General features: G+C 36.2%; 2 protein-coding genes across 3 annotated transcripts; one reads left to right on the top strand and one right to left on the bottom strand.

Moving 5' to 3' along the window:
- The first annotated feature begins 1 nt into the window (after position 1).
- LOC135688495 (uncharacterized) lies at positions 2 to 2,920 on the top strand. The gene is made up of 3 exons (XM_065205362.2): positions 2 to 136; positions 1,830 to 1,996; positions 2,373 to 2,920. The coding sequence occupies exons 1-3, from the start codon at positions 31 to 33 to the stop codon at positions 2,751 to 2,753; spliced, it is 654 nt and encodes a 217-aa protein (XP_065061434.2). The 5' UTR covers positions 2 to 30; the 3' UTR covers positions 2,754 to 2,920.
- A 519-nt stretch (positions 2,921 to 3,439) lies between these two features.
- LOC135688490 (echinoderm microtubule-associated protein-like 2) lies at positions 3,440 to 19,825 on the bottom strand. Of its 2 annotated transcripts, XM_089113950.1 has the most exons (23): positions 18,314 to 19,825; positions 17,717 to 17,834; positions 16,967 to 17,276; positions 16,559 to 16,786; positions 15,611 to 15,788; positions 15,146 to 15,284; positions 14,592 to 14,741; positions 13,957 to 14,032; positions 13,381 to 13,482; positions 12,851 to 12,949; positions 12,076 to 12,210; positions 11,624 to 11,723; positions 11,392 to 11,432; positions 10,592 to 10,714; positions 9,803 to 9,952; positions 9,404 to 9,535; positions 9,127 to 9,194; positions 8,835 to 8,923; positions 8,590 to 8,687; positions 5,674 to 5,761; positions 5,214 to 5,309; positions 4,870 to 4,997; positions 3,440 to 4,567 (listed from the first exon to the last, which is right to left on the bottom strand). In XM_089113950.1, the coding sequence occupies exons 2-23, from the start codon at positions 17,809 to 17,811 to the stop codon at positions 4,034 to 4,036; spliced, it is 3,159 nt and encodes a 1,052-aa protein (XP_088970076.1). In that variant the 5' UTR covers positions 17,812 to 17,834; positions 18,314 to 19,825; the 3' UTR covers positions 3,440 to 4,033. The 2 variants fall into 2 exon arrangements, with proteins under 2 accessions (XP_088970076.1, XP_088970075.1); XM_089113949.1 differs by having other exon boundaries at positions 17,717 to 19,825.
- Between the last annotated feature and the right edge of the window lie 620 nt (positions 19,826 to 20,445).

Genomic DNA, 20,445 nt, shown 5'->3' with positions numbered 1-20,445 from the left:
CTTGGAATCGACATTCTTGGAAGTGCAAAGATGAAGCTCTACATTGTAAAGGTTTCCCCAGCTTGCCGTGCAGTGTGGCTTTACTGCCTTCGCAATAAGCTTCAAGTTGAAATAATCGAAGTTGATCTTTTTGCAGGTAACTTTCAAAATCTATTCTCTGAAAATTATCGATGCCCGTAACGTAGCAATGCATCTTGCCATCCATAATGTTTACATAGACTGTAATTCATCTAATAATCTCCAGTAAACCCAGTTTGAAGAGTGTGACATTTACCTGCAAAGATACGATCCCTTGTGTATATAGCTTAATCGAGAACGCTGGTACCTATTTTTCCATCACTGTGAAATCAACGTATGATCTTTTGTGCGCGGGGAAGAATTTTATGCCGTCTACGATTGCGCGGGAACAAATCATGTTGCAAAATAGCAGGCTGAAAGCTGCGATTTAATTTTTTAGATAGCATTTATAAGCCTCATAGTAAGGCTGTGCACGGGATTTGCATGAAAAGTCTGTGTGCCAATTCGTTGATTGATCTAAATCTGCAAAAGTGCGCAGAGAGGATTTGAGGCAAAAATTTGACGAGTTCCCCACACATACCTAAACTTTGCAGTATAGTGTGTTTTTACATCTTGATATAATGAAATTTTTGCCTTATACAGAAGTAATATCAATTGCAGTTACAGCCACGCTATTTTTACATAGTAAAATTACTCACCCAGGTGTGCAGGATTCTTCTTTAACAGTAAAGGTTATCTTATATGTAGACTTATTATCTCAAATTATGTTTTTCTCTGTCTATCTCAAATTATGTATTATACCCAAATGTTACATTGTATTTTTTTGGTAATTGCTCTCTGTCGCATAAATTTTTTTCGGACATTGTGCTGTTGGCAAATGTGCAATTTTCATGAACTTGATACAGCTCACTTGCCCATCTTCCAAAGATTCCAATCTTGTACATTGTAATTGTATTAATTGCAGCAAAAATGGACCAAGTCATGACTTTGCTTTAAGCCAAGTTTACCTCTGTAATCATTTAGGGGAAAACCGCTGCTATGATCCTGTTTTTCCTTTTGCCTCAGCCAGGGTATGCTTGCAAAATTTTTAAGAGATTTTACTCTTGTGCATCTGTCAAGCTCTTCAGTATAGCTTCTATCCAAGTCTGCAGATTATGAGAGACACATGCACAATGTCAGTGTAGTGTTGCATGCCAAAATTCAAGGCCCTGTTGAAACGAGAATGGTTCGAAAAAGATTTGTATCCATGTGAGTTGACCAAAGCATTCTGTCTGCACAAGACCTGCCTAACCATCCGCATTTGAGTTCACCACAAAAGCTTTCTCGTTTGCAACCAGTTTCCTTTGGTCTTGTGCAAACTTTGGAAACTAGATCTTTCTGAGAAAACTATCATAGTGAAGGCAAATTCTCCTGAAAAAAGGCTAAAGCAAGATAAGGCCTCTTCAGTTGGTGCTGAGTTCATGTCTCGTGTGAACAAAATGTGCAAGTGAAATGTTTGGAAATAGTCTTGTGTAGAGAGAAGGATATGAACATATATGGAAGTGAATCTTTTTGGAAACCAATCTCCTGTCAATGGGGCCTGAAATTGCACACCATTATCAGTATTATTTTAATGATTTTGTTTGCATGGCATATGGCAGGTAAACTGGTTTGCATGAAATGACTGCAATGCACATACAAGATCTCAGCAGAAACAGCAAGATGGAGGGGCCAGATTCAAATTGAAAGGCTTTGTACAAATATGATTCTCAATAAAAAATCTGGCTTTTGTGGTCATAAGTTAAAATAAATTAGTGAACATCTTATTTTAGGTGAACACAAAACAGATGAATTTCTTCAACTAAACCCTCATGGGGAAGTTCCTGTATTAGTTGACGGTGAAACCTCTGTTTTTGAGGCTTGTGCAATTTTGCGATACTTGGCTTACAAATATACCAACCATAAAGACTTTGGAAACTCAATGCCCGATAGAATGAAGGTAGACTTTTTACAGTTTGATTTTGAAAAAGCGTGAAGGATTTTTCTGAAAATTAAAAATACATAAAAGTCAATGTATTATATGAAAAATCATCTTATTAATTAAATTTCATTTTTCTACCATTTTTTCTTCTTAATTTCATTTCTTATCATCTAGTGAAAATAAGAAACAGTTTTTATGGTCTCTTTAGCTCTTTAGCTTAGAACAGACTTTTGATTTTTGACAGAATATATTAGGTTTTAGGCTGGCAGTCTCTTGAATGTGTTGTATGAGAAATTTGTATGAAAAACCTTTCCAACCATGATTTAGAAATATAATGTAAATATTAGAAATGCAAACTTTACATTTTCTAAGCCCATCTTACTTCTTTTGGCAGGCTTTGTCCTTCATTACTTGGGCATCATCAGAAGTGCACAGAATTGTAGGATACAGAATTGTTTACCCACAATTCTTTGAAAAGTATCATCTTGCCAATGAAGCTAATGATGCATTAATTGACAAAGGCACAGAAGAATTAACAAAAATTTTAGAGACAATTGAAAACCATGTTCTTCCAGCATCCAACTTTCTTGGTGGCAATGATATCAACATTGCAGATCTATATGTTGGCACCATTCTCACACAGCTTGAGTGGATAGAATTTGATTTTGCCCTATGGCCAAATACATCTTGTTGGCTAAGAAGTTTAAAGCAAAGTCCACATTGGCAAAAAGTCCACGAAAAGCATGATGGGTTCCTAAGGGAGCTCAAGAAATAAAACTTTGTATTCCTTGTAGTTAAAAGTTAATGAAGTTTAAATTGTTGTAGTTTAAATTTTAGCTAGATAATGAAGGATGTTATAAACTATATATGGTAGTTATTAAGTGTGAGTAAAGTAAAGTGGTGTAGCGATGATCCTGGTGACACAATTAATTGAAAGGCTCACATTCTGTTGTCTAAATTGCTAATTGTCTTACATTTCCTATAATTTCATCTCAGCATAATTTTATACTGCTTTTTATCTCTTTGGAAGGCTACTGAAGGGGCAAAGAGCAGCATTGAGGCAGAGCACTGAGGCAGTTGTTCTGTTGCCCAGTGCCATTAGAGGACCCGAGGTGCCAAAAGGCCTGCCATTGCTCATGACAAGACTATCCCTATCTCATAGCAGTGTCACTTGCAAAGAGAGCATTTAGTGAAGAGAATTTCAAGAATTTGAATTTTTTATTCACATGAAAAGACATGTTACACAACTCACAACAGGCCTCTTTGAGAGCAAGATGCCTAACCATATCCCTTTGATTATCCAAATGTGTATGTTTATGCCCGTAATTTGTCTCTTTATGTTTTTTTTCAACAGTCCAAGAAAGAGAAACATGTTGATCAAATTATTTCATTTTGTGAATTATTCTGATGTAGAGAATAATCAATTTTTGAAAAGGTTTGATTTCATATATAAATCAGTCATCAAAGCAAAATCATTATGCATACTGTAAGATATCTTTGAAACTTGCTTGCAGCTAACTATATACATCTCATGATTACCATTACAAAGTGCAGATAGAACAAACCTATTTCAATCGACTCTGTTGCACTGTTTCATACATCATTTTCCAAATTTCTTCACACGTTTATATACCACTTTCAGTGCCATTTAAATACTTTCTAAACTGAAATATTCTTAAATACCATTTCTCCATCCCATGAAACTTATAAATCTCTCAACAGAAAATATGCAGGCAATGCTATTGCCACTGTGCATCAAATTGTAACTTTTGTAGTTCTTAAATTATCATATATTCTCATGTGCATTGTGCAAATTCTTCTAAAGTTCTTATTTCTTTGTATTATATGGTGGGAGATCACTGGAACATCTTATTATCAAATATATATCATTGTTTTGAACAATGTCACAGCTCTGCTTTTCTGCAGTATGGCAGAATTTCTCTATCAATCAAAAAAAGCTTGAAGGTCTGAAGGTCTGGTTTTTCATTGTCTTGATTGTTTCAATATTGACTCAATGCACAGATCACAATCTCATCGTTCATGTACCATACCTTGTTATTTAGTTATATGAGGCAACGATCCCTTCCTTTGTCGCTTCTGTTTCTGCTCCTTAGTGATTGGACTTATAACAGCATAATCTTCAAGATAATCCATAGACTTGTTCACTGCTAATTCTGTTTCAGACAGACCCACTCCACTTCTATGCAGAAAGTCTTGCATCTGATCAGTGTCCATCCTCTTTAGCACATTGTTGTAATCATTTGGAATGTTTTCAACAGAAGATCCCTTCGCCCTGTGCAATCCTGTTCTTGAAAATGGACCACTGAGTCTAGACTCGGAGCCTCTGATTCTGCGATGACCAAAACTAGAGGACTTTTCTCTAGAAGATTTGCCTTCGATTTGATCCTCCATTGTGCGTTCCCTGTAGTAGCTGCTCTTTATTCCAATGTCATCTGTGTTTCTCAATGTTATGCGCCATTGCATTACAGCATTGTCATACCTTCCTACACTAACAAGATGTAATTTGGATGGAAGAAAACACACCTTGGTTATACTGCCAACATGAGTCAAATACTCTCTGTACTTCATCTGGAAAGAGAATATAGATATCATGCTTCTGAAAATCTATGCTATTTAATTTACCATAGAATTCTTGAACAAATTCTTGTAACAACCACAAGTGAAATAGTTGTACAGTAATCAAAATGAAATGGTATGTGTTATGAAAAATTGAAATAACTAGTCATTATCATGATTTGTCAATTGTGATTTATTATGATTGTAATTCATGATTGCGTAATCATGAATTACGCATTCATTAGTTTGCTTTCAGTTGACCTTAGTCCCTAGCGTTTTTCTTCTTAAGTCAGTCTTGAAAGTTGACAGTTTACCTTGGTGTCAGAACATGGAAAGTTGAAGATTCGAAGCTGTCCGTACTCCGTTCCAGCACACAGAATTTCACCAGAAACAGACGTTGCTGCTGACAGAAACTTCAGATCAGATCCAGGCTTCCAAATCCCTTAAAAAAACAAAATTTGAAATTTCAGAATTGAAATGCTCGAGGCCAATTAGACACTAAGTATGAACAATGAAGAACTAATTTGAGAGTAATGAGACATTGGGTCACATCAGTGGCGTATGATATTTTAATAATTATATTTTACGAAAAGGCGATTAACACCCAACGCTGCTGTATCTACGATTATGCACGACATTAATTATGAAGGAAACCAACCGGCTGTAGAGTAACTCAGCGTTGAACTCTGGCTTTGCCAATCCATGTCAGCAATCATTTGTAAATCTTGAGTCTCTGTCAGTTTTTCTGTGTTCACTTAAAGAAAAAGACAAGTAACATAATTACTGTGTGCTTTAGAATAAAATTAATGAACCCAATAGTTTAGAATCAAATCTAAATACAAAATTAGAATAAAATCAAAGCTGCTTATATTGAATAAAAAATCAATCATATGTAACCTTTCCTTTGATCAAGAATATTGCTTTCAATGGCTCTTATTTTTAATTTGTCATAGATGGAAATGGAACACAAACTGCCCATGTTTTTTCCCAAAAGCTGCTCTGTGAAAATTTTTTTGTCAAGGATGACTTAGTCCTGTTGTTTTCCCTTGCCATTTAAAGATTTCTTTGATCTGGCATTTCAAATAAAAATGAACTGAATAGAGAATTGAACAACTTACAGATCACCTGGTCCCAATCTTCACTCAAAATTCTAAGATGACTTCCATTCCTCTCCCAGTCAATGGCAACGATCTTGTTGGCCTGGCACTGTAACAGTAATTAAACTATATAGTTATGTAACATATATCTCTTCAAACTTATATTTATCCAACAAACATCTCTGCGAACTTTGCAATGCAGATAGAGAAAAATTTAACAAAGTAAGGTATCAAAATAGCAGTGATCTTAAATACAACAAGAGGTTTAATTAAGTATAAAAAAGTATTTTATCTAGGTATTGCAAAGAAAAAAATCAAAACAAGTTTTCTGTATTATGAGTTTTCAAATTAGCTCAAAAAAGAAACACAAGGTTTTTTGGTGAGCATACTTTTAGTCTGACACCCTGCGGAGTAAAAACATAAGGCAATGACCAAATGGTGAACCGAAATTTAAATCTAGATGCGGGCCACATGGGCGCGAGAAGCTGAACAGAGAGTCTGTTCCATGTTTTTGACTGCTAACCTCCTTCTGTATCCAGTGGCGAAGCTAGCCAAAAATTGTTGGTCCTGCTATATGGACTGGGCCACGCCCTTATTCAATTGGAAAAGCCTATGGACAAAAATTCTATTTTGCAGATGAATTTTTTCTTAAATTCAGTAAAAAGCAAATTTTAAATCGATGTCTATCTTTTGAAAAATAAATCCATACTTAAAGACGTGCTTTAGGGTGCTTACTTTTCAAACAAATCTATGTTAAATTGTAGTAAGCCTCTACAGCTGAAGTAAAAATTCAAATTGGTGATAACTAAATTTGACGATAAAAGGGGGTAGGGGTGGCATTTGAAGTTGCATATCATATATTTGTGGTATTCCAGATTTTGGTCTTATAAACCTGACCAATCTAGATACTCTATTAAAATAATTTTAATAAACAACAGAGTTTAAAGTCTGTAGGGGCAAGTTCACATATTCTGCAGAACAATTATTCTGCAGCTGATAAAGAGAGGTACAATCGAATAATGTGTCGCATTATCAATGAAAACAACTTTATTAGATAAACCATTAGACGAGAAAACAATTCAGGTAGAAAAATGCAAATTCCGCTGAAATTGGTTTATTCTCCAACTCAAAACTTTCAATCACACAACAGTAAATTCAATTATGCTTTCATCGTCCTTGTCCAAGTCTAAGAAAATTTTATTTAGGCCACCACGATATACCGTGCCTCAAACGATCGTACAAAGGCCGAAATCAGAGTGCCTCATACAGCCAATTCTCGTTGTTTACATTTCTTTCTTGCGAACTTTGGACTCTGTCTTGTTACAAATAAAATTTATGCAGCTCAACTGAGGCAAGTTTTGCTGTCAATAATAATATCATTGGTATTGCCAAAGCAAGCAGAAAATCTGCATTCACATCGCCTCGCCATAATACTTGAACTGGCCTCCTTGCTAGTATCTCATAGCAAAACGAGAATGCACAGGGCAATTCTTGCAGTCCTGCTCTCAGAAATAGCAGGACCAAAGGTTTTCAAAACAATGCTCTTTGACCTACGTAGGTGAACCCTCGACCAATCAAATCACAACTGCTTACGAAATGTTATGATGGTCATTTCGACGAGGTCCTGCTCCCGAGATTGAGCAGGATTGCTCTTTGTTCTAGACTATTGTGAAGCAGGACTAAATTCACAAAAGCCCATTGTGAAGCAGGACCAAACATAGGGTATCATAGTTATGAGCAGGACCGAAATACAGGGCTGCCGTAGAAGAGAACAGGACCTTGAGATTAGCACGGGATGCCTGTATCAGCTGGCGGAACTGGGGACTGTTTATCAAAAAGAATTTGAAACTTCCTTTTTGCAAAGAAGAAATTGTTTATTGTTTACAGTAAATCTTATCTTTGGAAATTCTTGATCCTGCTCAGCAGGACCAGCAGGACCTTTGGCTTCGCCACTGTCTGTATCTGTAGTTTCACATTTAGACAGCAGCCTCTTTGTATCTACACAATGTAGACAGATTCTAAAACTTTTTTATAAAAAGACAACCTTTTGAATTTAGATTTGGAATATGGTTACACCTATGCATGTTGAGCGATAAAGAAAAACATATTCAAAACCTTTCAGATCACCCACTTCCTTTTAATGTCTCCAAGGACGAAAGAACACGATGGAAAATATATACCCAGTTGTGGATCGAAATAGGCCAATCAGAAAAACGCAAGCACAAGACCGGTATAGTTGACCAATCAGTGCCGCGAGCCTAAAAAAAAATTACCACTGGAGTCCAAGAGAGAAAACGAACTCCTTCTGTCTACACAATGGCGGCTTTTTCGTTTGTATGTAGATCGATTTCTGCCAATTATTCGAAACATGTTGACATTATAGAGTTTTGCACAATCTGGGTTGTCTAAAAGATGTTGACCGATGGCAGAATTACTTGTTTTAACAGTGTTTTTAAACCCACAAGATCGAGGAGGCTGTTCTCTTTGAGGGGCAGTTTTGTTTCTTATGTTGGAAGGCACATGCTGTTTTATCCTATCCCTCAATCTTTGGGTTGGGCGTCCTACGTAGCCAGAATCACACTGGCACGTAAACTCATAAATAACGGAACTTTTTTGGTTGGTATGAACGCAATCCTTTTGAATGGATGGAAGGGCTTTCCTATTGCTGTAAACAATACGAGGATTGACAGCAAAGAAACATTTTGTTATGGCTTGTCTAATCTGACTCTCGAATCGCAAGTGTTACCAATCCATGGCAGTTTCAAATAAACTGGGCACTTCTATTTTCTGAATAACTTTTCGATCTTTTTTCTGACGTTTTATACTCTGAAGAGTGTCAGACGAAGAGTTTCAGTATGACACACAATGTTTACTTTTTTCAATGCTTTTTATGTTCACATATAGTTAACCAAATTCAAGTAGGACCTTAGAAGTTACCTTAACGCTGGCAACCAGTCTGTAACTGTGGCCCTCGTCGTACACAGCAAAAAGATAAATGTCTCCAGTTGATGTTCCAATGGCAATATCGCCTCCCTCTGTGGCAATATCACAATGTTAGTATACATCACAGTGGTACAGTAAAGGATAAACGTAAACTAATATTTGAAATGACGTAAAAACCGAGTGGATTGATTAGAACTCTGATATTAACTTCCAAAAACAGGCTTGCTAAAGTTTCGTACCTCCAGAATATGACATGCAAGATAACGCATTTTTTCCGCATTGAAATGAGGCAACATGTTGTCCATCTTCAGATTTCAAAACACACCACCTTAAGACGAAAAAGGCACACCACCTTAAGAATTATGTAGTGGATTCAATCAATAGAAAGAAAGAAAAACCAAAGATGTGGTTTTTGCCGAAGATAGTTCAATGCACCTGTCCTGACAGTCAATACGGCCAAAAGCAAACACGAATCGATAAAAAATATAAAAAGCAAGTTTTCAAAATTAAAGATGTTGATCAAATGATTACCTTCCCGAATCCATGCCAACAGCAACAACATTTCCGTAAGGGTAGAAGGCAACAGATGTTGCGGGAAACTAGAAGGGTACAAAATCAAAATTTGAAGATGCACGATGAAGATAATTATCACAAGAAAACACATTAAGCATTATCACATAAACCATTGCAAAACACATTAAGCATTATTTGCATATAATAAAGAGAGTGAAAAGCTCTTCAAAAATAATTATTCAAAAATTTCAGCTTGAACTCAGAAGGAACCCATCTCTAAAAAAACTTGTCATACCTCAATTTCTCTATCCCAGATTATGGAGTTATCTTCAACGGATCTGTACGTAACAGACATATCCAATCCAACTGTCACAATGCAATTGTCACACGGGTTTGCAGCCAGTGACGTCGTTTCTTTGTTATGTCCCTTTAAAAGGTATCAAAAGCATTTACCTAACTTTAGCAATCAGTTAAAGAGGGACAGTGAACGATGTTTTTAAAGGCAAAAGAAATCTTAACCTATTATTTTACCTTACTTTCATCATATGACAAGAGTTTATCAACACGGAAAAAATATGCTCTTCCAATTGTTTTTCCCGAGCAAAGACATTTGGGAATCACTTCTTGGAAACTGGTCCTTTTGCCTATTTTACCAACAGGCGCTATTGAAATTGAAAAATCACGTGCAAAATACCTTCATAATTGGCCTGAACTGTGTTTTAAGTGTGCCCTGCAAAATTCGATTCTTGGTCGTCCCAACAAAGATATCGGTATTGCCAACACTGTGATCATGATGATTAGGTGAAACAGCTATTGATGTAACGTCACCATGGTCCCCTGTGATCTGCAAGATTATAATTTAAACTTTTAAACACAAATCTCTAAAGCTGTTAACAGCTTCAATAGGCATGGCGATGAAAAAGCCTTCTGTAAAAAAATCAACCCACCTAAACCTGAGTTATAAATTCTAATGGTTGTTTGTGTATCAAAAAACGGCGCTAATGGTCAAAATCTTGTAATGACAAAGGACGAAACTTATAATAAAATGGAGTCATCTTTCCAAAAATTGTTCGCAGTGATGACTGCTGATCTCATCACATTGTTTACAATATTGGCACACAATGCTTCCAAAACTTTCAAAAAGTCGTTTACAGCCAAAAATCATGTGCTGGTAGTGAGTTTAGGTGGAAGGGAACTCCCACATACAAGGGTCTATACTATTTTGGCGAAAATAATTGTAACTCGTACTACATGGCTTAATGATGAGGCTTGAAATGACTGCTTCAGCGAGGAGTCATTTTAAAAATAAGTCACAATTGCGCCATTCCTATTTTCAACAAAATTTATGAGCATATTACACAGCCATAAAAAATAGATATAAAGAGCCATGTAAAGGTTTATATAAGATCTATAGCAACTTTCTTAAGCAGACATGATTGTCTAAATTGCCCTAGTTCATTCATGTATTTTTTGTGCAACACACCTTAATTTTTGCCGCTGGCTGCTTAGATCCGTCCCTTGTTTCCCATAATGTCAGGAGTTTGTCATCGACTCCATATGTAAGCAACAAATCGTGTGAGAGGACGCACAACGCTTGGATGCTTCCCTAGAAAACCGAAGACTTTAAATCAGAAATATGAAAAACCTAGCTACCAGTAGATCATATGATCAGCAGTCTGTAAACCATCGCAAACTGCATGTGCTAGAAAAAGAAAACTATAAAACCAAATAACAGGAAATAATACACCATTTCAATAACCGACCTGATAAATTGAACTGAACTGGGAATTACTCGAAAGTCGCTGTACGAATTTTTAACTCAAGCAAGAATTATAACCTGTCCTGCTATGTGTGTTTTCTGTTGATCATGTGACTGCACGTAGAAAATTCAGTGAAAATGTTTCTCACTTTGTTTTGAGATGCTAGTATGGATGCTTCGTTATTGGTAAATGTCCATCATTGGTAGATGTCCATCATTGGTAGATGTCCATCATTGGTAGATGTCCGTTATTGGTAGATGTCCGTTATTGGTAGACATCCGTTATTGGTGGATGTCATTTAATGATTGTTTCATGGCAGTTTGATGCATATTGTTAGGATAAATTGTTAAAAAACTTTTTTCATGTAATTTTCAACGTCTATCAAAAAAAATTGCAAAAAGTTCTTATAATTGAAATGTTTGGATGATTTGGTATAAGAAATGATCCATAATACGACAGCTTAAAAGGCAAATAGCCAACGCATTCTCAAAGGAAGTTCTATGCGAAAACAGAAATAAGGTACCATGTGTGCATTTTTAATGACATCACGGTGCTTTCTGCTTCCTAAAATGAAAATAAACAGCATTCAGAAATGTCGAAATGCAAAGGTAACATTTTTTTATTCAGAGGAAATCAATGACTCAACAGATCCTGGACTTGCGGTACAAAACATATGCTTGATTATCATAAATGGAGGTGTCTACATGACAGGTTACTCGAGGTAGAGACAAAACAGTGACAAGGTGCTAAGCTACCTTCCGGCCAAAAATGCAAATTTCCATTTGAGTCTCCTGCAACAGCTTCACCATTTGAGAGGTAAGAAAGGCAATTTATGTATTCTGGATTTGCACATGTCTAAAAGAAAACTAAAAATTATGGAAACAGAAACATTTAGTCTTTAAGGAAATATATCCATATTTGTGCGTGTGAACAATACAAACACGGCATGTTTATGGAAACATATTCAACTAAAGGGTTTTTATTCGTTGTTATTCATTGCAACTTATCTCCAATGTTCTGCGATGTTCTGCCATGGTCTGCAAAGATCGGTAATGATCTGCTATGATTTGCTATGATCGGCTATGATCTGCTACGATCCGCTATGATCTGTTATGATCTGATATGATCTGCAATTATCTGTTATAACCTGCTAAGATCTGCTACGATCCGAAGCGAGCAAGTCCAAAACCGAAAAACAAAAACTTACGAAAAAGTGTCCCTTATACTTTTCCAGGTGGCTTCCTCTCCAATTCCAGTAGAATATATGATTCTTTCCTGTAGTCAGCAAACTCCGATTTGAATGAGGGTGAAACTTTATTGAGAGCTCTTCTTCTTCGTAGCTCTGAGGAAATTATACTAATTAATGCACCTTGGGTAAAGACATTTTAGACGTGGACTATTTTCAAGAAGCAGAAAAATGAATTGATGCATTTGATATATATGTTTTCTTGGAATATCATAGAGAGATCGCAAGTCAAATGAGTTTGTTAGGGAAGAAATCAAACGACAGTACGGCAAAATTGAAAGCCTTTTGAATATTCTGAAAACATGGCAACTTAAATGGTCCGGCCATGTAACCAGAAAATATGAAGCTATCTGTAAGACTATTTTGTATGGACAAGTGGAAGGAAACAAGTAAAGCGGAAGATCCAAGAGAACGTGGAATTATGATATTAAACATTGGACAGGCCTGAGTGTGACTGGGGTAATTAGAAGAACTGAAGACAGAGAGACATGAAGACGGATGTTAAAGAATGGGTGCACCAATGGCCTCTGTAAGGACACGATGATGAATTTGTGGATTAAGGAAAATAAGGTACCACAAATCCAAAGACTCAAGAAAACTTTTTATCAGAAAAGCACGGTCAAGCCTCTAATCAGCCCTTTCTTTGATTGCCAAATGTCTAAGAATGCTTAGCATGTGTGGTTTTATCGAAATTTTCCAAAATAGAAAAGACATTGTGCTTTGTAGCCCAACTTACCTGACTTTTAGCTAGAATTTCCTTCGAATTCCACTGCCAAACCATCATTCTTTGATTGTGCCCATCGCTATCTATGCATGCAATCTTCCGTCCAAAATCCTAGGAAACCAAAATTTTTCGCATTTCTAAAATTTGAAAGGAGGCTCCGAAGAAAAAAAACGTGCAGACGCTAAAAAAAGACGATAGTGAAAAGTAACATAAAAATATTGCATGAATGATAGTCTGGTCTAGCACAAAACTTCATTTATTTATTTCCCCATTAATTAATAAACTGATTAATTTATTTATTTACATAAATACTTATTCATTATCATTTATTATTATTTATTTATTTCCCCATTACTTAATAAACTGATTGACTGATTTATTTACATAAATTCGTATTCATTATCAAAGCTCAAATCAACCTAGAAATAAAAAAAACAACTCGCATAATTCATCAAATTGAATGTCACATTTGTTGAAACAAAACCTATTTGCTCTATATGAATTTTAAAATTAACTAAATAACGAACTAAAATGTGAAAGACCTCGATTGAAAAAGCCAACCGCGTGACAGAGAGAGTCTGCTCATCCAGGCTGAGAACAGCGAGAGTATTCAGCATCTCTGCATTCCAAATTCGTATATGATCCTTGAAAAATATTAAAAATGTCAAACCTGGCAGTTTCTTATCTACATATTGTCAATTAGCAACATTTCTCCTTTTATATTCCATTTCTCATAGTTCTCAGTATTTGGTCCGTTGCCTTCTCTAGGCTTTTTTTATTCCAGCCTTAAGTAAAAATTTACCAGAATGATTATTGAGTGATAAAGAAGTAAACCTGTAGGTAAAATACCAATCTTTGAATTAATAAAAACTCGAAACATCGTGAAGTTAGCTGAGATATCGCCATGAAAAAACACAGTATACATTTGATAATATACTTAATACAGTATACAGACTGTTGCTTGAGGATTGCATTAAGCGTGAACCCGGAGTAGCAACTTGGATTAGAACGTCCTTTTCTAAACACCAAATAGCGTAATACAGAAATACATATTACGTGATATAGTATACATCATACAGAAGTGAGAACAACTGAAAAAGTCAAAACTGATAACTCACAATAACTTCGACATTGTAATTTTCAGGAGCTGCCTGCCCAGTGGCAACATACCAATTATTTGGATGCAAAGCCATGCTGCAAAAGGACATTAATCCATAGAGATAAATTAATGAAGACAAATTATATTTGCAATAGGCCACATAATTCTAATCAAGAAATTCTAAGCATAAGCCACCTTTGCATAAGGAGTTATAATGTTACATTGATGGTGCGGCATACTTGCCAAAATATTATGCTTTTTGGCTAAAATAAGCAAAAAATGAAATTTTACGAAAGCAAGGAAACGCCAAAAGACTTTTTTTCCATCTTTCTGTGCTATCTATAAATTTTGTAGTACCAAAAGCTACTTTGGTAAAAAATTGAGCATAATTTAGGCAAATGTCTTTGGCAACGGGTGGTCGAAAAATCCTGTCAAAATGGGAATTTCCTTATTCGTTGATCTTGTTTTCGTATCCAGTACGAGGCAAAGTCGGGTGGCCAGTATCGCAGGAAAACTGGTCAGCATACATACGTAGAACTTATCATTTGACATCACTCGATGACATGACAGTGTGAAAATAAATATTCTCCCTGCAAGTGGCCTTGGTATAATGATAGGCCTATTCTGCGTATCTTCTATAAAAAAACTTCGTACCACGTGATCTTCATTGTGTGTTCTGCATAGTATCGTTGTTTTTGTCGGTAAATGTCATAAATAATGACAACAGAAGCAACGTAATACATAATTTCTTCTGATTTCAAGATGAAAATGTTGTCCCTTGAATCTTGACCATTATACCCGTATCTATATATGAATGTTAAGATAGACAATTATAGTTATGTCTCCTCTGTTTTCTGCCTGTCTATTCCATTATACAGTTGACCCCCGTCAAGGCAAACCCTGGATAACTCAGACTTTCACTAAGTCTGACCGATTTTCAATTCCCGTTGGATATTCTACCTCAAGCCAAAAGTCGAAACCCCGGGTAAGGGGGATCATTTCCTTACCCTCTCCTTCCCCTTCAAGGCCAGTTTAAACGGGATTCAGCTGTATATTTCTACATAAAATTTCCTCTTTATCTAGAGATTCAAATGTACGCATCGATAACTGGCCCTATTTCTGAACCTTAGTTTTTGTGTGAATACATAGTGAAGAAACAAATATTTTATCCACTTGATAAAAGATGACAGGGTATTATGAAATGATACATCCAGCTGAGCTGCAATTTCTGCTCTGGTGGCTTAAGATAATTCTTTCTTTTTAAATTCTCATCGTCCTTATTTGATGGTGGATCAAAAACATAGCACTTTCCTTTGATCGATATGGTCTTTCTCTCAAGCTGACTCCCTGTGAATTGAAGCAAGAAAGTTAAGTGGTATCCATCCCTATGGTTGTATGCTACTTGGCTAGAAAGAGATATCCGACGGTCCTGATATGGGTGGAATTAAAATGAGCACTTGAAACTACTCAGAAACTGATAAATAAAAATGAGAAAAACAGGGTTTGCTTTATATCAAACATAACTGTGAATGGATTATTAAAGGCAGAGCATGAAAATGAATAACCAGAAATAAATTTGTAAATGAATAAAACATGTCCAAGTAATAGGCACACTTCTTGTTGAAATAAGATTCAACCAATCTGTAAAGAAAAACATCAAACAAGATGCAAACCTTTGCCGGTGATGACGTCATACTTAGATGGCTTATGTAGCTGAACTTTGCCTGGGTTGCCATTGGTGCTCTCGCTATCACCAGAGGCTTCACTTTGGCTCTCATTGTACATGCCAGTTGAACTGACAATCGCCACAAACGTGTCTGTACCATGAAAAAGCTCTGACAAACCACGAACCTGCAAACAAATATGCTAGAGGTTTTGAACCAGCTCAAACAAAGCAGTAGAAAACGTCAGCAATATCTGCAGGGCTTAAAGAAGTGAAGGTAACAAGATCAAAAAGGATAACATCGCTGAAATCCACGTTAAAAAAATTATAAGCAACAGAGTAGACTTTCAGTCGCTGATCGAGTGTTCATGTCATGCCATGGTCGTGTCAATCGCTCACAATTTCTCTAAGTATCCTTTGTAAGGAGACTTGTAAAACAGATGAAAACACGGGCTTGTAAAGCAGATGAAAACACAGGCTTGTAAAGCAGATGAAAACACAGGCTTGTAAAGCAGATGAAAACACAGGCTTGTAAAGCAGATGAAAACACAGGCTTGTAAAGCAGATGAAAACACAGGCTTGTAAAGCAGATGAAAACACGGGCTTGTAAAGCAGATGAAAACACAGGCTTGTAAAGCAGATGAAAACACAGGCTTGTAAAGCAGATGAAAACACAGGCTTGTAAAGCAGATGAAAACACAGGCTTGTAAGACAGATGAAAACACGGGCTTGTAAGACAGATGAAAACACGGGCTTGTAAAACAGATGAAAACACGGGCTTGTAAAGCAGATGAAAACACAGGCTTGTAAAGCAGATGAAAACACGGGCTTGTAAAGCAGATGAATAGCCCAATGAACTCCCTTTAAATTATCCAGCCCAAATTACATCCAAAACAACTTGCATGTCTAACTTCTGGGTATGTAGCAAAAGTAAAAACTCATCTTTTGAGCCACTCACCCTTCTTCCCTTGTTGGTGCACAGCCGAAACACTCTTCCTTCTTTGGGCTGAATTATGTAATTCAATTCTTGTAGCAACTGAGAGAAACTTTGTAGCTTCGTTTCATCGATTAGGACTTTCCATGGCATTGAACTGTTCTCGTTCGTTATTACGTTTATCAATCTCGCTTTCTCTTTCAAAACTTTCTTCCATCTGTCTTTAGCAATTTCTCTAGGATTTTTTGAAGTCTACAAAAAAAGTGAATTTGTAACAAAAGGGCAAGCATTATGTTTCATAAATAAAACAAATGAATGTCAGGTTGATTAAATAAACAGATATTTTAAAAAACAAATTGATAGATCATCAAGGGTCTTCATCAGTAATGCCTGCCCATTTTACAAATAAAAGAGGTTTAAAAATTCACAAACTTCTGATTTTTCGGCCGCGACTGAAAGAGCTTGCATAAATCTTTTATCGCCAGTTGAGAAAGCGAAGAAATAAGATGCCCCATCTTCGAAGTCATCGACTGAGCGCAGCAGTCGCCCATTCTGGTTGTAAATTCTCTTCTCGCGATCTTTTAAATTGAGGATTCGGCTGAGTTCATCAATCAATGTCTCCAAGTTGAGATATTTTCTGGAATCGATAATGATTCGAAGTGCAGGCTGGTCACTGTCTGATTCTTTGTAGAATGTCACAACTTTTTGGCTATCTGCTCGTCGATTTGCCAGTAGCTTTGAGCTAGGAAACGATCGTTTAGACGTAGCTTATCATTGGCATGCGGTGGATCAATATTCAGAAAATGAGTCAATAAGATAAGAAATGTTGGAAGGAACAACACAGAATGACAAAAGAATCTCAATACAAGGAAAATATGTTGAGTAAATGGAGTACCAATTCGGCAGAGTGAAACGATTGGGCCACTGTTTTTGACAAGCAAAACTTCCCTGGCACAATTCATGTTTCGACTAGATCAGTTATTCAATTGTAACAATTGAGATAGGACGATGATTGTCCCTGGTGGGGCACATTCCCAGTCTGGGTGCAATATTACCCTTTAGATAAACGCTCTTTGTCAACAAAATACAAACAGAAAGGCGTTTAACCGTCAATTTTGTAATCAAATGGTGCTTTGGAAGGCAGATGGATGAGTTTGTGTCAAGCAATCAGAAATTGCTTACCTGTCTTGCGACCTAGCTTCGTTGCTGGCTTTATCGTTCGTTCTCATGGCAACAGAGTAGGCATAGGCCGTCGTAGCCGGGTTTTTGTCAAGCATAGTGCTGTGCCACTTTATAAGAGCTGCAAGGCAGGCGCGCAAAATTATTACCAACAACAAAATGGCTTCTAAGAATATAGAAAATAATAAACAATATAATGGAATGCAGACAAAATGCCTCATTCTGTCGATATATCAATGCTACAAGACAGTCATCATAAGGAAACGTTTTAAAAATGAAGACTTCTACTTTTAATATCTCAACCTAGGAATAAAACATTTGGCTCCCGAAATATAATTTGGCAGTCAAGAGTTTAAGCAGTGCACATACTAGATGGTTGCATATGGCAGAAGCTTAACACACTTTTTCCAAAGCTCTTCTACCGAATCGACTTAAAGTCCACAAGGAAAAATGGGCTGGTTAACAGTTTGTCATACTGTAATTGTTGACTCGGCAGGAAAACGTTTCACTTTGTTTGAGGATTGATTCACAAGCTTCATATTATGCAAATATTTCTCAATCATCGTTAAGTCGTTTCAGAAAATGAAAGATAACACTCACCTTTCTAGATTTCAGCCTTCACAAGCGATTGTCTCAAATGTTTGAAGATAAAATTCTATCAGTTTACATGTTTAAATTTCCAGTTACTATGGCCACTTTGAGCAAGTGGTCGAGACTTTGCTTAGACAACCCTCACTTGGTAACAAACTACGAAACGGGGGCTACCTCAGTTGAACCATGCTTAACACAACGAGGGATATTGTTTTCAAAATCGACGCTTGATGCCAAAAACACCGAAACATGGAATAACGAAGAAGTCAACGCAAAACATGATCATTTAAATTCACATTCGTAAAATCTTTCAAGCACAACATTTTACAAAGATATTTTATATCTCTGTAGCAAAATGGAGAAATAATGGGAATAAAAAATGAAGAATCGGCGCTTCCTATTGGTTAACATTTGAATTTTTACCCTCCCGGATTGAAAAGGCTGTTCATTAATTATGTAAAATGCTTGTGCCTTTCCCTGCCAGACAATAGTTTGCAATTCAGGCACTGAATGCCATTAATAACAAATCGACGAATGCGGAATTGAAATCCAAAACAAATAAATATTTAATGAGGAATAGGAATGTAGAATTTTCTTTCATTCAGTAGAAAATTTAAAGTACGTTTCTTTAAATAATATTCACACAAAATCCTTAATAAGTCTCTAGTCTTGCACTGAAATTTGTTTAGCACGCGATTGAAAAATCTGAGAACAATTCCAAAAATGTGCTCAGAAAAAGCGTAGAAACATGACTACACCGCTGCTTTCGAAAATGTCTCCGAAAAAAGAAAACAAAACCTTTAGTAAAGCCAGAAGAAAAATATTTTTTTATAATAGCAATTCATTTTTAGACGATAAGCTCAAGACTGCAGAAATAAAAACAAGAATCATAATTGAAGATTTTGGGAACAGTTTGTGTTGCTCTGAAGTATAAAATGTGACAGGTAGCATTTGAAAAGGCTTAAATATATAGATTTTCTAAAGGTCAATGACGGAAAAAATCGCTAGTGACAAGGCTTTGAGCCTAATAACTGCAAAAAATAGACCTCTGAATATTGCAGAAAGCAGGGCAAAACAAAGTCTAACGTTTTCATTGTACCTCCTTTTCAAGTTGAACAATAAATAGTCTATCTGAAATGTTTGCTTGATGTTGCAAACGCTTTAGGTCTCAGTTTGTATGTATTCAACATCATTACGCCTAGGCAATGCCTGTCAAAGAATTTTGGTTTTCTTCTGTCTCATTCAAATTTAAGATAGATCTTCATTTCAATGGTTTTTTGTATGAGCACATTGTCGAATTAAGATTGCAGCTTATAAACCAAAACTACCATAATGTATGGGGCCTTCTGACTCCTAAAAACATGGCGAACTGCACTTAGAGGGTGAAGCCAATCAAAGCAGTTTTATGGATAAAGCAGAAGGCAGGTGTGTACAATTACAGTGAAAATGGGGCGTTAAAAGGGTCGTGAAAAGAGGCGTTAAAAGGCTGTAGGGGGCATAAATACAAAAGAAATACTTAAAATCTAGGAAAATGGAAATGAACATCTCCACCACGGCACCCAGTTACCAAAAGGGGTAATATTGGCGAGAATGCAGAGGTCAAGACACTCCTTTTATGACTTATTATTGTATTTACAACACTAAGAGGTACTGCTGACATTTTTGGTGCACAGTAGCAAAGTTCATTACAATTTGGATCAAAGGAAAGAAGTCTAACTCCATTTTTAAAAGGTGAGCAAATGAGTCGTCCATCTGAGCTGAAGCAAACCTCCTTGATGTAACCTTTTGCTGACTTGGATTCTTTGATATGATGTGTCATGGATGAAGAAGAATGAGTACAATCATTTTTGCAGCCTATGGAAAATGAATTTGAAATCATTAATGAGTTACCAATGAATGGCGAGTATAACATTATATCGTCCCTTTGATTAGCATTGATTAGGAAAATGTCTTCAGTTTCCCAAGCAGTGCAGTTAATTGCAGGCCTTATTAAGGCAATAAGTTACACCACCTTTACAGGAACATTCTTAGGCCCTTTACACACTAATATTTTCATTTCATATTTGATTCAGTTTCTGACTCTGAGACAAATTTTTTGCCTGTTTACATGATACTGTTGTCATTTCATCTTGAATTTGGGG

The sequence above is a fragment of the Rhopilema esculentum genome, chromosome 19 (assembly GCF_057945365.1).
Source record: "Rhopilema esculentum isolate cy_ngs chromosome 19, ASM5794536v1, whole genome shotgun sequence".
Classification (NCBI taxonomy): Eukaryota; Metazoa; Cnidaria; class Scyphozoa; order Rhizostomeae; family Rhizostomatidae; genus Rhopilema; species Rhopilema esculentum.
The sequence above is the reverse complement of the archived record's forward strand: the minus strand, read 5'-3'. Positions and strand labels throughout refer to the sequence as shown.

Coding starts and splice junctions, on each gene's coding strand:
- LOC135688490 (XM_089113949.1), bottom strand. CDS start 17,934: ATGAGGCATTTTGTCTGCATTCCATTATATTGTTTATTATTTTCTATA. Junction 15,789..16,558: donor GCACCAACAAGGGAAGAAGG/GTGAGTGGCTCA, acceptor ATTTGTTTGCAG/GTTCGTGGTTTGTCAGAGCT. Junction 4,568..4,869: donor TTCCATGTTCTGACACCAAG/GTAAACTGTCAA, acceptor TTCTCTTTCCAG/ATGAAGTACAGAGAGTATTT.
- LOC135688495 (XM_065205362.2), top strand. CDS start 31: ATGAAGCTCTACATTGTAAAGGTTTCCCCAGCTTGCCGTGCAGTGTGG. Junction 137..1,829: donor CGAAGTTGATCTTTTTGCAG/GTAACTTTCAAA, acceptor ATCTTATTTTAG/GTGAACACAAAACAGATGAA. Junction 1,997..2,372: donor CAATGCCCGATAGAATGAAG/GTAGACTTTTTA, acceptor TTCTTTTGGCAG/GCTTTGTCCTTCATTACTTG.